Here is an 18113-nt window from a genome sequence, read left to right on the forward strand (position 1 = left end):
TTTGTTGTTGTTTTCTTAAGCAAAAGAAGGTTGCAAGTGAATTAATTTTGCTACCCAGACTAATGTGTCACGGCCCACCACTTGGAAAGCACTAATAGGAACTATATGGCAGCCGGGAACCTTGTTCTTTGCAATTGGACAAGGCGCTTGGGTTACCTGTGAGGGTTAGCCCAGCTCCAGCATTCAATGCTCATACTAAATAACAAAGAAAATCTGGAGGCTGTGGGAATAGACACATAGCATTATGGCCGCTTGAAGATTTTCTGCATGTAATATACTGTTAGGGTCTCCTGGCTTACAAGTGGAAGTCAGTATCTAATAAATTCTTAGGTTTGGGACAATTACTGTTGGAAAAAGATTGGATTCTAGTCACACACATGTCATCAAGACTATGTAGAGATTTGTAAGAGGGACTTTCAAGGTGAAGTCAGGTTCCCTGTATCCGAGCTCCTTGGGCCCCAGAGGCATTTCAGATCCTGGAGGGGATCTGAATCTGAGGGAAAATGCCTTAAGCATATGATACATTATGTATTGGCCCCCACAGACTCCAGAGCAGTGACTAGTCAATAATCAAACACATTGACTTGTCTTTAGCAAATGTGAGACCATAAAAACGGTCACATCTGGGGCACCTGGGTGGTGCAGTCGATTAAGTGTCTGACTCATAATTTTATTTCAGGTCATGATCTCCCAGTTCATGAGTTTGAGCCCCACATCGGGTTCCACACTGACAGTGTGGAGCCTGCTTGAGATTCTCTCTCTCCTCTCTCTCTCCTCCCATCCTCTCTCTGCCTCTTGTGTACATGTGCACGCTCTCTCTCTTTCTCAAAATAAATAAAACTAAAAAAAAAAAAAAAGAAAACCAAAACCCCCCCTCATATCAGCTGAGGTCACTCATGGGATGTGAACATGTTTTCAGTTTTCAGAATGTCGGGGAATTCAGAAAAACCCATAAGGGATTGTGGAAATAAGATTTGTTATCCAGGTATCATGTTTTTCATTTTCAAAATCAACAGGACCATTGATCCCTTTGGGAGACCAATGTTTGGTTCAATGCCTCCCACAGAGAAGGTACCTAGAAAATATTTGTTGAATGAGTTACAGCTTACAGAAGACTGTGCTGACCAAGCCTCTTCAGAGGAAACAGCCCTCTGGTGCTTTTCTGACACCCTTAGTTGATTCCATTTCTTGTAAGTGGATAAAATACTTATTGCTTCTACTTGGTTCTGTCTCAAGAAGCATAGAGGAGAGATACATGTGGATTTTCTTGGTTTTTTTCCCTTCTTCCTTCAGGCTTCGTATCTGAGGAAAGAATAGGCAAGCCCCTAGATCTAGAGGGAAGTGGGTGAAGAGATAAAAGTTCCACTCATTTGTTCCAGGTCTAAAAAGTAGACAAATTCAGAATTTCCCTTCCATGGCTTCCTTGTGTTGGGATTCCAACTCAACATAGTAACCAACTCCATGAATATTTTGGAGCTTGCTTTCTCGCTTTCTTTTTTTCTTTTTCTTTCTTCATAGAATGCTTAGGTTTTCAGGAATTGGAGTTTCAAGGGGTTGGCCCTACAAAGATCTAAGTTCAAATTCTGACTCTGCCCATCCCTGGGCACATTACATAAACTCTTTTCTTTCTGGTTCAGTCTCTCATTAGAAAACGAGTGCAATGGGAGCAGAGCAACCTCACGGTTGCTGTGAGGATTAATGCACAGAAAGCATGTGTCACAAAAATGTTGTTTTTTGTTAACAGTGATAATAATAGCGATGATGTGTCCTCATCATTGTGGTGACTCAGCAGCAGCACAGTGGGTGCGGGGGGCAAATATAATCTCCACCAGACTCCCTGTCCTTGCGTTGTGTGATCTGGACTATATGAGTCAGGATGGACTAAGTTATGCTGTGGTAACAAACACATCCCTCCAAATCTCTGTACCTCAACAACCACAAAGTTTTACTTCTGGACCACGTAAATTTCTCTGTAGACCCTCGTGACTCACCAGGACAGTTGTCTGCTGTGTCCGTACCACACTCCAGGTTCCTTTGTTCTTGTGACATCTCCGTAGCAATACGTGTTGTGTGAGGGAGGAGAAGACTTGGCAATTCTTACCTCCACTCTTCAGTGCTTTCACTGTGGGAGTCCCTCATGTCCCTTTCTGGCCCACTTTACTGGATAAAGCAAGTTACATGGCTCTAGCTCACTCCAGAGCATGACGACGGACAGGGCTGCCATGTTCCTGGAAGGAAAGGAGAACTGGAAGTCAGAGAGGAGACAGTACGTCAACCACATAGACATGGGCCTTTTCTCATTTTATCATAAGTTGTTATTTTATTGTAACTCATCATTGCAAACACGGGTCCAGCCCAGCACCCTTTGCAACCATGTGGTGTCCTGTACCCCTGCTCTACAGAGCTTCTAGAACTGCCACTGTCCTGGACGTTCTCGGGAAACCTTTGAGCCAGCTCTGTCCTAAAAGCTGGCAGAGTGAAGACTATACTTTCAGGGATCATTTCTATAGTTTGTTACTAAAAGCTGGCAGAAGAAGAGATTTCTGGGTACTCAAATGAGTCATACTTCCTGGACTGGAGCCCCTCACCCTCAGTGTTTTCTCAGACACCCTTTACCCACAATGTTATTGGATGCTGGCATTAAAATCATAGGTTACTCAAGTTGCAGGGCACCTGGGAACCCCTCTCATTTTCCAGGGGAGGAAACTGAGGCTCCTGCAGCGTGTGTTTGTTCTGTGGCTCTCCCAGGGTCCCCACAGTTCATGATTAGCTCCTCACTAGACCTTCTTCTGGATGGAACCCTTCTGGCTCTGCCTGGTGATTTTCTGCCATCCACCTCCTCCATTGTCTACATGTACCTCTCCTCCTTTAGGAGCTGAAATCTCACGTACAGTAACCTACCTTGTCTGGCTTTCTGTTTATTTTTGGTCCGCATACATTTCCCCCTGCCACCCCCCCACCAAGGCTGGGGCTGGAGTCATACACCTCCTGGTTGTTCAGAGCTGTCAACAAGGAGGCTTTTCAGGACCTTTTCCTTTCCTTTCATTTTGTTGTTGTTTGTTTCCAATTAGAGGGATAAGAAATGGGTCATTTGAACAGCTGCCATCACAGGGACTAAACCATCACCATTTTAGAATGAGTATGAGAAATTTCATGCCATTCCCCAATATCATCCCTTCCACACACATACCCCTCCCAGGGTTTTCTCTTGTTATTTTTTCTTAAGAGTTTATTTATTTTTGAGGGAGAGAGACAGAGTGTGAGTGGGGTGGAGGGCAGAGAGAGAGAAGGAGACACAGAATCCGAAGCAGGCTCCAGGCTCTGAGCTGTCAGCACAGAGCTCAATGCAGAGCTCAAACTCAGGAACAGTGAGATCATGACCTGAGCCAAAGTTGCATGCTTAACCAACTGAGCCATCCAGGAGCCCCTCTATTGTTATTTTAATAAGACACGTAGGCTCTTTGATCAGATGTAATAAAACATAGTCCATGCTTGTACTTGTTCAGAGCCCCTCTGTGCTGAGCTATGTGGCTCAGGTATCCCCAAGAAGTCCTGAGACCACGCCTTGCCCTTGGACCTGTGGGCTGCCACTGGCCTCTCAGGCTCCCCGGACTACTGTAGTTATGGTTCTAACTTTTGAGACACCACAAGGCTGGAGGAGGTCCTCAGAGCCTGTGTTTTCCAAGTGTAGATGGGCTCAGAATCATCCATGCTGTGTGCTAGCTAACAATGCAGATTTCTGAGCCAGTACCAGATTCTAACTCAGCGGGTCTGAGCTGGGGCCAGGAACCCGCATTTTCACGAGCATCTCTGGGTGACACAGAGCAGTGTTTTCTAGTGTTCTTCTTGATGCTGCCACACCGGGGTCGGGTGTCCCCACCTTTGCCAGGGCAGCACCACTTTGAGCTGCTTTAGAAATGAGACTGAGGGCCCTATTGATAAAAATAAGTGACACAGAATGCAGTTTCCGCACTTTGCTGCTCTAGACCACAGCTGGCAGGAGGAAGCGGGCCAGCAGCGGTGTCCGCCCTTTGGTTGCTGTGTTTCTAGGTTCCAAACGGAATGCGTTGGCTTTCTTACCCTTTGGTAAAGGAATAACTGTCCAGTTTTCCATGCCCTGAAGGGACTAGAACTACAGGATTCCGCTCTTCAAATCCCAGGTGCTGGGGCTTGGCAGAGGCCTCCGTGCCTGTTTCCTACCAGGCACCTTAGACTCTTACTCCCACCCATGGCTTCCGAGGCCATTAGGACCATGCCTTGGGAGAGAAACAGCTTCTGTCTTGGATCCTAACAGACTGCAGTTCAAGGTCAGGGAACTTGAATTTCCACTTTGCCATTAGGTGGTGGCCCGTCCCTGCTCTCCTTCAGGGGACCGGACGTTACAGCTAGTCTTGCCTTCAGCACCTTCCAGTGTCTCCATGCAATTTGATTTTCTTCCCCAAAGTCGGAAGACTGCGTATCATTGGGGCCTCCGATTTGGATCTGATCAATTGAAGGGACAAAGGTGGGCATCACTGTGCCACCAGTCCTAATGGCACTGACACCGGAGGCTGCTGATCTCCGCTGGAGGCACAAGGGCAGATCTGCTAAATTGTGTGTAAATGGGATTCTTCCTGTGAAATCTCAATACCTCCCTTAGGACATTGCAGTTTAGGGTTTTTGAGCCACTCTCGCATGATATTTACTCGTTGGGAATTTTACACTTGAGAAATCACAGTGGCGACCCAACCATTTTGCTTCCAGGAAGGCGATGTCAAAGTCTTAAAAATCCAGACATTTTAAGGCAGGATTCCAACCTCATTACTGCCAGGAATAAGACTCACCCAAGGTGGAAGTATCCTCTCTTAGAACGCGAATCCGTCTCCGAAGGCTTTTCTTTCCCCTTTGTTCTTTAAAGCTAAGCAATTACTTTTTTTTTTTTAAGGAAAAAAAATTGTGCTAATGCACAAAACTCTCTTTTTCCCCTTTCATTTACTTGAAATTGAACTTAACAAAGTCAGTTCCAAGCTAGCACTATATATGAGTAATGCCTTTTGTCCATAAAAGAGCATTGACTCCAATGGTAGCGGAGCGCTGCTCCTCTCTCTGCTTTGTGCGGGCGTCCATAATGACAAAGTGCTCATGTCAGAGTGTATAATGAAACTATAAATTGTTTTCATGAATGCTCTGAATTTGGTCTTTTACGGGGCAAATTCAAAAGGTATTTAATGCCACATTTCACATATGTGAATAACGCCAGACGGTGCAATATATCCAATGAAAGTAAGGAGTCCCGGGCAGGCTCACAGTGGCTGGAGAGGAGAGGGGAGTGGATGATTATCAGGTGAGGGTGGTTCATGGTCAGGGTTGGTGGGGAGGAAGGGGTGATGGGGGAAAAGGAGGGACAAAGATATTCTGTATCCAGCTAGGGACACTCAACTGTTTGGGGGTAATTCAAAGTGTGGCTAAAATACTTAGATCGCAGGGTAGGTCACTGGGTAGTGGGTCCCCAGTAGTGGGTGCTGGCATTGGAGTCATGGAAATTGTAGTATCTTAGTGGAGTTAGTGAGAAAATGTCTGCTGGGCCGAATGGGCAAGTGAAATCTATTGCAGTGATGTGTAGTTCAATTAAATTATTTTTAATAACTGGTTTTATATTTTTTAAATTCTAGAATAGTCCTTTGGGCTTGGTCTAGAAAATTTAGAGAACACAGAAAAGCATAAAGAATAAAATCTTTAAAAACACATGCAAATAATTTTGTTACTAGGAGTTGTTAGTAATATTCTTACAAAATTTGTATTGAATAGTCTTTCTGTGTATATCATCCCATTACATCTTAATAGGGTTTTACATAATCTTATCTGGATATAGAAATCCATTTAAAACAAAATTTGGGTCCAACTATCTGTGTCATTCTTAAAAAAATATTTTGCTTTTTTTCCTTCTATGTCAGTTAAGTTATTTTATCAGTTTATCCAGTTCGCCAAAGATCGTGAGCATGTAAGGTTTTGGGTCCTGTCGCGAGGGGAGGGCATCATGCACCGTGGCCGTCTTTAAGTGCACATGTCGTTCACTGACCAGCGTCTCTGGGTTTATGATCTAAAAATAAAAAAGGCGACAAAACAAAACCAGCCCTGCAGGGTGTGTTAAATACGGCATGCATTAAATGGTGGTCTGCGGACGTTTTTGACCAACCGCTTGGATGTGTTTGTTTTGCAGTACCTAGTGTGTAAAAGAAAGCTGGAGAGTAAAAAGGAAGCCCTGCTGATCCTCTCCAAGGAGCTGGACACATGCCAGCAGGAAAGGGACCAGTACAAACTCATGGCCAATCAGCTGCGAGAGCGCCACCAGTCCCTGAAGAAGAAACACCGAGAGCTGATCGTACGTGTTCTGTCACGGTGACTCCCTGTTTCCTCATTAAGACACAAATAAAATGTCTGGAATGAAAATAAGATAAAATAAAATAAAATGGGGATTTTGACATGCCGTTTCTTAAAAAAAAAAAAAAAAAAAAGGATTGCATTCAAATAGTTCCAAAGTGGAAAAATCAAGAAGTGAAAGTTGTCACCCGTTTCCCCCACAGCCGGCCACAGTCGCTAGCTGATGTGTATGTGGTTCCAGACGGCCAGCTCTGGCACCGTGAGATAGACACACATACTTATGTGTTTACTTGTGCTTGCTTATTGATTTATTTGTATGGGACTTTTTAAGTTTTTTTTTTTTTCCAGTAATCTCTATACCCAAGGTAGGGCTCAACCTCACCACCTGGAGATCAGTAGTTACATGCTCTACCGACTGAGCCAGCCAGGCACTCTATGGGGCTTTTAAAATAGGATTTGTATTATAAACCTGCACTAATCCAGAAGCCACTAGCAACACGTGATTATTTAAAGTTCATTTCACATCAGTTAGAATTCAACAGAACTGAAAACTCCCTTCCTCAGTGTCACTCATCACCATTCATGGGCCCGATCACCACAGGTGGCTGCTGGCTACCATATTGGATTATGTCGATATAGATTTCCATGGTGGCCACTGGATTGGACAGTTAGATCCAGGACATTTCCATCGTTGCAGAGCACTGTTGGACAGCGCTGTGTGAATGTGGCTCCAGCATTTACTCTTTGCACTCAGTATTTTATTTGGGACGTCTCTCTAGGCTGTACATACAGATTTAATTCATTTAAAAAAACAGTTGCATACTAACTTTTCCATAATTTCTTTAACTTTTCCTTTATCCTGGGCATGTAGATTCTCTCTGGGTTTTCATGTGGCAAGATTTTTAAGGATACAGATCATACTGCAATGGAGGATACCAACCGCAGAGTCCTATTTTGCATCCTATGTTTTTCTCTCATGGATACAATCTCTGTTTTGGGGTGCTAACACTGTTGCTAACATTTAGCTATCTGCTCTGGGATCATTGTCCTGGAACATAAATAGAAAGATCCTGCAGGTTACAATAATGTCAACTTACATATGGGCAGCATCAGATAGAAGAGTTTACTGAGCATTCACAAGTTCATCTGAACCTGAATTCTTTTTATTCCCAGGCGGCACAAGAGGGAGAGGAATCAAATCCTTTTAAGACAGAAAGTCTGTTGGACTGGAAGATTGCCATTAATTCTTGTTTATTTTGAGCATATTATATCCCTTCTTCCCTACCCCCTGGAAGTGACCCACAAGTAGAGAAAACTCAAGCACGTGTGGGTCCACTATTAAACCTTTGCATCTAACTATTTAAAAGAGAAATTCAACTCAACCCATATGAAATATTATCTTCTTTTTGGCTCTGTTCAAAAACAATTTTGATAAATCCAGTTTGTTTGTTTCACATAGTTTTAGAAAGTATAGGGCACCTGGGTGGCTTACTCGGGTGACTGTCCAACTTTGGCTCAGGTCGTGATCTCATGATTCGTGAGTTCGAGCCCCACGTTGGGCTCTGTGCTGACAGCTCAGAGCCTGGAGCCTGCTTCAGATTCTATGTCTCCCTCTCTCTTTGCCTCTCCCCTGATTGTGCTCACTTGTGCTCACTCACTCTCTCAAAAATAAAAATAATAAAAACATTAAAGAATATTTATAGGTTTGTCCTAGTTGGAACTGATTTCCTAGAGGTTTTTCCAAAATAACTGGTTCAATTTATACTTTTTTAAAAAGTATATGAATTTGGTTCAGCACACTGTTGATTGCAGACGCCAGGAGCGGGTGGGTCTGAATTTAGTTCATAGTTTGGTTTAGTTCTTTGAATCTAAGCACATCTAGTGTTTTTAAGTAAAATGTAACATTTGTTTCTTTGTAGGATGGAGATCCATCGCTTCCCCCTGAAAAGAGGAAACAGGTAAGACTTATTCCTGAAGTTTGGTAGTTCTTGGATTATTCATACTGATGCCTCACAACAACTGGGGGGCCAGGGAATCCGAAAACGCGCAGAAAGCTTCCTTACTGGCCACACTCCCAAGCCACTTATGTTCCTTCTCCTAAGTGGTAGTCAGCGTTGTTTATTGATGAATTCATTTTCTCCCCACAGATTTTAGGTGGTTACTTTCGTCATTGAACAAATCCTTATATATTTGAGGGTCTGTTTATGAACTTCCCATTCCCTTCCATTGAGGTACCTGGGTAGTCCCCGTGTCGCACCACATGACTCTAGTTGTTTAGCTTTATAATATTTGTAACATCTGTTTGAGTTAGCTTCCTTCCCTTTGTGCTGGCTTTTCACAAGTTTCTTACTTGTTAATTTTTCCAGATCAAACTTAATATTTTATCATGCCTTCCTCTGATCCCACCAAAACAAACAGACCTACTGGTATTTTGATTGGGGCTTTGTTAAATTTATAGAATAATCTGGGGACAGTTAAGAGTTTCATAATATTATGTTCAGGAATATTAAAATCACATTTCTTCTAATCCAGTTGCATACATCCAAATATGTATGTTGTTGCTTCCCAAATGTCCTGTTTTTGTTCACCAATGATATACTTGGCATCACATACAAATGTGTTAGGTTCACTTCCCTAAGATTCTTGATGCCTAGTAAATGGTATGCCCAAGGCACGTGTGCGCATGCACAAACACACACACACACACACACACACAGGACATTTACCCTTAAACAGCAGCTCCGTCCTATGTTTACTCATTTGGCTATTCGGATCTTCTCACTCCTATACTCGCTTCCTATTTTGATTATTCTAAAATACTCCAAGTTTGGTCTAAAGGCAAATTTTGCTGTGGAGCTAATGGACTTTTTTTCTAAACAAAATTACAAGGAGATTTGTCATGAACGGTTTAAAATCGGGATCCTCAATCTGGAATTGCTAGAGGTTTTTGTGGTTTTGGTGTCTACAAGCAGTCATCTTTGTTGAGATTTCAAGAGTTTGTTAGTATTCATGAAGGGGTTTTACAGTTTAAGTAAATTCGCGTTCCATGACTTTATAATAAAAAATTTACATTGACCGAGGAGAATCTGATGAATTCCAGTAAGTCTGTCAAGCTGCATTCTGATGGCTCTGAAAAAAAAAAAAATCAGTTCAAGTCCTAAGCACTGGGTCTTTTAGATTTGCATATGGCGTTCAGTTTCTGTCCCGCGAGGATTTGTGTGGTGGCGTGACTTTGGCCATGCCTCCTTCCTACCTGGCTTAGGACCTCCGACTTGCTGCATGGGATAGAATGTCTTAGGGCATAAGCAACAGAAATTCCAAAGTGTTCATACAGTAAGGAAATTATGACCTTACACAACCAGAAGTTCAGAGGTAGTGCACGCTACTTCTCCATTGCATGGACGCCTTCTCTCCGTTGTGCCACACCTACCAGACAAAAGTACAAATAAAAACACAGGCCACCTGGGAAATTTGAATTTCAGATAGACAATTAATGCATTCTTAATATAAAAGTATGACCCCTGAAGTATTGGGGACAAATTTATGCCAAACACTATTCATCGTTTGTCTCAAATTCAAATGGAACAGGGCTCCTGTATTTTTCTGATCACTCTACCACTGTGTCAATTTTAACTTAAGCTTCCTCTTTTTTTTTTAATAGTTTATTGTCAAATTGGTTTCCATACAACACCCAGTGCTCTTCCCCACAAGTGCCCCCCTCCATGACCACCACCTCCTTTCCCCCCCTTCCCCTTCAACGCTCAGTTCATTTTCAGCATTCAATAGTCTCTCAAGTTTTGCATTCTTCTCTCTCCCCAACTCTCCCTCTTCCCCTCCCCCTGGTCCTCCATTAGGTTTCTCCTGTTTTCCTGTTAGACCTGTGAGTGCAAACATATGGTATCTGTCCTTCTCTGCCTGACTTATTTCGCTTAGCATGACACCCTCAAGGTCCATCCACTTTCCTACAAATGGCCATATTTCATTCTTTCTCATTGCCATGTAGTACTCCATTGTGTATATATACCACATCTTCTTGATCCACTCATCAGGTGATGGGCATTTAGGCTCTTTCCATGTTTTGGCTATTGTTGACATTACTGCTATGAACATTGGAGTGCATGTGCTCCTATGCATCAGTACTCTGTATCCCTTGGGTAGATCCCCAGCAGGGCTATTGCTGGGTCATAAAGGAATTCTATGGATTGTTTTTTGAGGAACCTCCACACTGTTTTCCAGAGCGGCTGCACCAGTTTACATTCCTACCAATAGTGTAGGAGGGTGCCCGTCTCTCCACACCCTCGCCAGCATCTATAGTCTCTTGATTTGTTTATTTTAGCGACTCTCACTGGTGTGAGGTGGTATCTCAGTGTGGTTTTGATTTGTGTTTCCCTGATGATGAGTGATGTTGAGCATCGTTTCATGTGCCTGTTGGCCATCTGGATGTCCTCTTTGGAGAAGTGTCTGTTCATGTCTTCTGCCCATTTCTTCACTGGGTTATTTGTTTTGTGGGCGGCTTCCTATTGACCTTGAAAGTGTTAAATTTCCTCTCAGATGGGTTTCCCTAAGCAAGAGAGGCAGAAACCCCAGCCATGGAATAGACGTCCTTCTCTCCAGTCTGATTGGGCAAGTATAGGACATACTACCTTTCCTACTCTACTAATATTCACTAGGAGAGTCTCATATGGTTTTTTTGTTGTTGTTTTTGGTTGGTTTTTTTTTTAAATTTTTTAAATTTACTTTTTGCGAGAAAGACAGAGAGAGCAAGCAGGGGAGGAGCAGAGAGAGAAGGAGAAGAAGAATCACTGTCAGCAGAGAGCCTCATGTGGAGCTTGAACTCATGAACTGTGAGATCATAACCTGAGCTGATACCAAGAGTCAGAGGATTAACCACCGCCACCCAGGTGCCCTGAGGGTATCATATGTTAATTGGCTTAGATTGATCACCTAGGATAGAAGCGCTGCCGGGAAGCCAGCAGTGACACTCCCTAAATTGTGTGGCCTTGGGAAGGTTCCTTTACGTGTCCGACTCTCAGCTTTCTCATCCATAAAATGGGAATACATATGGTACCCACTGCACAGTGAGGCCGTAGGGGACAAATGAGAGAATGCAAGCAGAGTCCTCACCACAGTGCCTTGCACCAGATGAGGATCAACAAATATTTATCATCCTATCCTCCTCCTTATCCTCTTTTTTTAAATTAATTGTATATTAGTGTGTTGAATCTGTCTACCACTGTCATTGTTGGGACCCTTTTGTGTACATTTGACAGCTTGAAGTAGCCCAGACCACAGAGGAGGTTCCTGGCTCATAGGACCTCAGAGAGATTGGTAATTCACTGGTGTTGGAGCCAGAATTTGAACCCCTGCAGTTTACTCAGAGCTTGTGCTCAGAGCCACCATGACTCAGTATGTATTTATAGAGCATCTCATGGGTGTCTTGTGCTAATTTAGGCAGCGGGGACACAGGTGTGAAAAAATCAGACCCAAATCCCCGAGCCTATGGAACTTGCATTGTAGTTAGAGTGACCATTCCTTCGTTTTTCCAGGAATGTCTTCAGTTTGTCCCTGCATAATCTGTTTCAGTGCTCCTTCTCCTCTCTCCAAAATCTCTTGGTTTGGATGATACATATCATCACCTGAATTCTAGTATGGATGCTATGAACAAACAAGACAGAAAATAATTCAAATATATTGGATATTAATGGCCATTGGTACAACGGGGAGAAAGGTACAACCTAATAAAGCAAGAGAGAGAATTCTGGGTTAGTACTGCAAGAAATGTCTTGATAAATAGTGGGGCTGAGGCAGGGTGGCTGGAGGGAATAGTTCTAGTATTTAGAAGAATAAAGAATTTTACCCATTCTAAATATATTTTGTTAATTTTATTTACTTTTGGTTCCTTCATTTATGAAAGCATGTGACTGGTCTTTGGGGAGTGGGTGTTAGGATGCCTTCTTCCTTAGCTTGGCACAGGGAGGAAAATGCACCATTAAATGTTTAGTCACTGGTGACAGTGAAACTTTCCATTTAGCCAGAAGCAAACAGCTTTGCATGTGACATACATGTGACAGGATTGGAAGGAGAGGCACAATGATTTTCTTAACTTTTTCCTCTGGCAGGAAGGAGTTAGAAGCGTGCACTCTGAACTGGTGCCTTCTATATTACATTACATGCTTATCTGCCAGAGTCCAGCCCAGCAGGTCCAGGGCTCCCTGAAGGATGGACGGCTTTGGCAAAAGGTGGAGGGAATGAGAGAGGCATGAGTTTCTTTCTGATCACCAGGCAGGCATCTCTGCACTGACTGAGAGTCAGCTTTATTTATGGTAAAAATGTATGGGGCCAGCACAGAAGTGGCATTTGCCTTAGACAATGATTTCTGATGACGACAAATTTCTTTGGCATGTAAAAATTTCCCGGAGCATAGATTGGTAGAAGACTCATGTATAATCTTTATCAAAAGTAATTGATGTAGGTGACTTAGATGCTTATCATTTGGAGAAGGAGGTATCTTTAGCATTTAAATACAAGACAATGTTTTTAGCATAGCAAAGGCAAAAGTTAGTTCTTTGTGAGCAGGGGTCAATAGCCTGTTTGCTTAAGGGGAAGTATAAGAAAAACAGGATTCTCAGGAAATGCAATGTTTGCTCCCATAATCACAAAAGAAGAAGTTCCTACAATAAGTTCCTTCACAAGGTACAATCTGCATATTTTAGGATAAGGGGACAAGTCACTCCCAATACCAATCAGCAAGGTGCCTTGGGGGGGTCGGTGCTCAAGCAAAAATAATTGAGTAGGGGGTAGACATCGGTCACCATCTGATGATAGGAGGCTGTGCAAATCCTGCCTTAACCTCACAAGGAGTATTCTCAACCTAGTGAGTTCAGAAATGGCTCCCAACACTTATCTGAAAGGCAAACCAATGGGTGAGGTATTTGCCCCTTTACCTGCAAAGCAAGTGCACCTTACATAAGCAGAAAGCACTAGAACAACAATGGGCTGTCGGGTTAACAGATAGGACATGGACGTCAAGAGATCCGCATCTTGGAAAAGGAGGGGAAGCCACACTGAGCATCTCATTGCCCATTAGCCCTTGTTCTTGATTTAGGAGGAAGAATCTCTCTGGCTTTCACTAACTGTACCCTCCCCTGTTCATTGCTCAACTCAGAGGGACAGATGGCCTGATCATTCTGTTATGGACTGGGTGTTTGTATCCCCTTGCCAAATTCATATATTGAAATTCTACTCCCCAGTGCGATAGTATTAGAAGCTGGGGCCCCCTGAAAGGGAGTTGGGATGAGATGAGGGCCCAGAGGTGGCGGTGTCACAAATGGGATTAGTGCCCATACCGGAGTCATGACAGCCCTTGCTTTCTCTGTTCTGCTCCCCACCCTGTGAGGACACAATAAGAAGTCACAACCTGACTTTTCAGCTTGTCAGCCTGTAGAACTCTGAAAAAATCAATTTCTGTTGTTTACAAGCCACCTGGATTATGACATTTTGTTATCACATCTTGAGCTGCCTACAACTGTATTTGAGGGTTCTTCTCGGATGTCGGTAGAAACAATACCACATCTTTAGCCTTTGCAGTGCATTGTGCTGTTCAGAGACCATACGGGCTTGCACTTTTGTACAGATGTGATCTCCCAGCTCTCTCCTGAAGTCACACGGGCCAGTTAGGTCTTATGAAAAGTCGCAAGGTCGCATCGTTGGGTAGCAGTAGGTGATTAGAGGCTGGGGTCTGGTGTCCTGTTGTACACCCTTCCAACTTGCAGGCTGGGTGACCTCAGGCAAGCTGCCTAACCTTTCTGAGACTCAAACTTCTCTCCAAAATGAACGTAGTAATGAGATGCATTCACAAAGTTCTTATGCATCAGTACGATAACGCTTATAATGCTCATTGCCTGGTACTTGGTGAGTGTTCGGGGAGTGTTGGCTGTTTTTTATTTTTCCTGTGACTCGTCCAAGGTCACATGACCAGTTAACAGAGCAGAACTGAAATCCACATCTGCTAACTTGTAATTCAGTGCCCTGGCTCAGGTTTTTTGTCCCCCCTCGACTTAGACCGAGTGGGGAGAAAGCATAGTCAACACTTAATCCAACCCATTTGGAAGTCCAGACACAAACGTGCTTTAATCAAAGCCCTCTCCTGAGAGGAGAACAGGAGTGGAGAAACAGAAGCACCTAGGACTTTCTACCTGGTAAGCCAGTGCTCCTTGTGGCAACCAGGGTCTGGCCATCGATATTTGCCTGCTTCATCTCCTCCTCAGAAGACAGACCAGAACTTTCGTGTTTGCAGTTTTAGAAATATAGTTGTCAAGGCTAAAGAAAGCCTTAGAACTTAGCCTTAAAACCACTCAATTTCCAATAGCAAACCATCCATTACAGAAACTGTGAAGAAATCGTGCCAACAGTGACGGACTCCTCGCTTCTCTGGGATGTTGAAATGAAAACTTCTTCTTGATACCCTAGGCGGATCTGCACACAGAGCACCGCTCTGCACTGCAGTGAGAGATCAACAGCCTTTTAAATATTTTTCTTTTGTTGAACAAGCAGTTCCTCCGAAGGAGACAAAGGGAATTTAAATTATCTTGGGTTAATATTCTTAGAAGATGGGATTCTTTAGGGTCACCACAGCACATTTTCTCCATTCGAACTCCTGAATAAACAATCAAACGCATCTTTTTTCTTCCCCTGTTTTGATTTCAAGCTGACACATCACGGGAGATATTCCTCCTGCTTTAAGAGGGGGAGCCTCTGCTTTCTTCCCTGGCAGAGTGGTGGCTTCTTTAGAAGGTGACATGTGCCAGAATGCCGCCCCTGGAGAAATCAGAGCACAGAGTGGCCCTTTGTGGGATGGGAAGGAGTCTCTTACTGCAGGAGAAAAGTCTTCCTGGTCAATCTTATTTTCGTTCCCTGGTGACTGCAAATCAGAGCAACTTTGTATATGCACCCTGGTTTGATGCTCAGAACCTAAAAGTTCCTTCAGAGATCTTGAGGGCTTTGAGATGTTTCTTTTCATGATTCTTTGAACACCACGACTTTCTTGTTCCGCCAGGGAAACTGGGAAGAAATGCAGGTCCAGCCTGTGGGAGCCCTCCCAAATCTTAGGAACTTGCACCTGCATTCTGAGCCCTGGTGCATCCCTGCAAGGAGTTTGGGAGGAAGGTGAAAGCGCCTTCCACCCCACCCCTCACCTCCCCAGTTTATAGCTGAGGAAATTTAGGCTTGACAAGTCTAGAGAACTTGAGAGTTATTACAGGAGGGGTGCGTACTACGCGGCAGTTGCAGAATCCTAACGGCCCAGACAAAGCAAACATTCATTTTAACAGCAGCCTCCCGGATCTGTTGAAGAGCGTTTGCCTTGGGCCCAGAAACACATTCATTTGCAAGTGGGTGCTTTGAGATTATGAGGTGGGAGTAGGCTGCTGAGGGCTTCCTGCACAGCCAGAAAATAGGTATGGAGTGAGCCCTGGCTGGCTGGTTTTTTTTCTTTTTTTTTTTTTTTTTCGTAAATAAGAAAATTGTCACTACAGCAGAGGTCATCACTTTGGCAGTTGCTATGAATAGGGGGCCCTTGCTCAGCAAAGCAAGTTCCAGTCTGTTACTATTAACACAGGAGCCTTCATAGACCAAAGCAGCAAAGTAGAAATTGCAATTAAATTTGCTATCAATCACATCGTTCAAGTATACTTGATGTTTCATCAAACTGGTTTTTTAAAAAAATAATATATTCTTGTTTAACCTAGTGCTTTCCCCTATCAAAGGTGTGGGTTTAAGGGAGTCCAGAGCCTTGAAGTTTTTAACACCTTGTTGAGCAGCATTTTCTAAGTCTGGTCTCGGGCTCTTTCCTATTCACCTGCTCTTTTCCTTACTGTTCTCTATGTCAGCCAATCGAGAAGTAAGTTATAGGACTTTCTGGTGCGCATCGTTTTTACATTATGTTGTGGACTCTTTTCCATGGCTAGGTTACGGCAACACTGTATAGCTAACAAATTACAGAGACTGACGATGACGTGAGGGACTGTCCCCGGATGTGCCCCGCCCCCTTGTTGCTGATCTGAATCACCTAAAGACTCACTTGGAAACATGTGTCCCTCCCCTTCTTCCGTTCTTCCCAGCGTCTGGGCTAGTGCAAAGTTAGAAGGTTAACCTCAAGCTTTGTATCACTTCCTTTTATTTTGTGTTGCTTTTCCTCTATCCTCTTAGGCTCAGTGCACGAGGGTCTGCAAATTTAGCTACCGAAAGACGGAAGAACAAAAGCATACAATTTTATGAATATTTTACATGAATGGGAGAGTTCACAGAAGAAGTGAGACTCAAAGAAGAAGTTGACTCGGGACTTATATACCATTTTAATAAAAGAAAGGCGTTTGGGCTTCAACAGATTATAAACTGTGGGAAAGTGACTGGGAAATGTATGAGGAAACTAATGGAAGCAAATAGTTATTTTAGTAACATTCATTTATGCACACTCATCGTGTTATGAGTTGCTCTCTGGTGATGAGTCGCTTTCTTCTGGGTATGGAAGAATATGGGACACTTCACAAAGGGAAATTTATGCCCTGCACTTAGGAGGACATGAGGAGGAAGGAAGGGAACTGTCTATATCTGTTGACTCTCAATTGCCTTCAGTTTCTTATTGCAAAGTGGAGTATTTTGGAATGGGATATTCTGATTCCCTTCATATCCATCTTTTCTTTTCTTACACCAAGGAGAAAAATGGTATATAGTGGATCCTTTTTTTCCCCTGTGTAAAAGATCCAGGACTGTTCTTACAACTAGTCTCCTAAAATCCCTTCCTTGGGCGCCAGTGTTGATCACATGATCATTGAAAACAAGCGTCCTTAACAGTGATTGTTGTTGCCAAATGACATAGCATTTACTTTTTAAAAAATCTCCTTTCCATCACTTCTTGTAAGTGTAAAAAAAAATGCATTACATCTAGAGTGTAAACTGCTCTGACGTATTTTATGGCACATACAGGGGAATTGAGACCTAGTGGTAGAGGCACTAAGCTAAGCTAGAACTTAGGATCCAGTGGAACTTAAAGAAAGCCATGGGACTCTCTGCCTTGGTGAGAATTTCTGCCCCCGAAGGCGGAAGGGTTGGGATGAGAGCCACACCGTTCGCTGCCTTCACAATAACTGTTGGAATTAGTGGCCCTCATCCCTGTGCAGACAGAGTGTCCGTGGGCGTCATGGCGCCCACCCCAAGGACTGGCTTTGGCAGCACGGCTCCGCAGACGTCGCGTGTAATTGGGCGTTGACTTGTTCGCTGAAGCAGGTGCGGCAGAACGTCCCAGCTGTGTCCTCACCAAATCTCACTCTCTTCTCTTCTCCATCACTGTTTGACTGAACTTCCAGCCAGAAAGAGTGACTGCAATACATGGTCCTACCACACATTCCGCTGTGTTCATTCCCCTATTGTCAGAGCTAAAATGTCAGCCTTTCACATCGGCCCTGGCTAGACCTGAATCTTTAAAAGAGGTTTCTCTTTAAACCTGTTTATGGTTAGCTGTTTATGCTACCTCCTGCCCCAGAGCTTTAGAGGAAATAATTTCTCAGTTTGGTTTGCCTTCCCAGTGTGAGCCTGTCTGCCACGCTTTCTCTGCCATTTCCTTTCTGTAGTGCTGCTGTTGCAAACTGATGGTCACAGAGTCCTTCTCAATAACAGAGACGGAATGCTCTGCATAGCTGATAAATTAGAAGCAGGGGCCACGTGCTAGCCTGATGGATTGTTATAGTGAGTGCGTG

General features: G+C 43.6%; 1 protein-coding gene and 1 pseudogene across 3 annotated transcripts in view; both read left to right on the plus strand.

Moving 5' to 3' along the window:
- Window positions 1-2479: 2479 nt before the first annotated feature.
- On the plus strand, window positions 2480-2564 carry LOC115302909 (annotated as a pseudogene).
- Window positions 2565-6203: 3639 nt separating this feature from the next.
- CCDC149 (coiled-coil domain containing 149) overlaps window positions 6204-18113 on the plus strand; it is a 65997-nt gene continuing 54087 nt past the window's right edge. For 2 of the 3 annotated variants that reach the window (XM_029948019.1, XM_029948029.1), the window contains exons 1-2: window positions 6204-6361; window positions 8280-8318. In XM_029948019.1, coding sequence (XP_029803879.1) covers window positions 6302-6361; window positions 8280-8318 — 99 coding nt within the window. In that variant the 5' untranslated portion in view covers window positions 6204-6301. The remainder of the gene's footprint in view (window positions 6362-8279; window positions 8319-18113) is intronic. The other variant, XM_029948013.1, reaches the window with a different exon arrangement.

The sequence above is a fragment of the Suricata suricatta genome, chromosome 1 (assembly GCF_006229205.1).
Source record: "Suricata suricatta isolate VVHF042 chromosome 1, meerkat_22Aug2017_6uvM2_HiC, whole genome shotgun sequence".
Lineage (NCBI taxonomy): Eukaryota > Metazoa > Chordata > Mammalia > Carnivora > Herpestidae > Suricata > Suricata suricatta.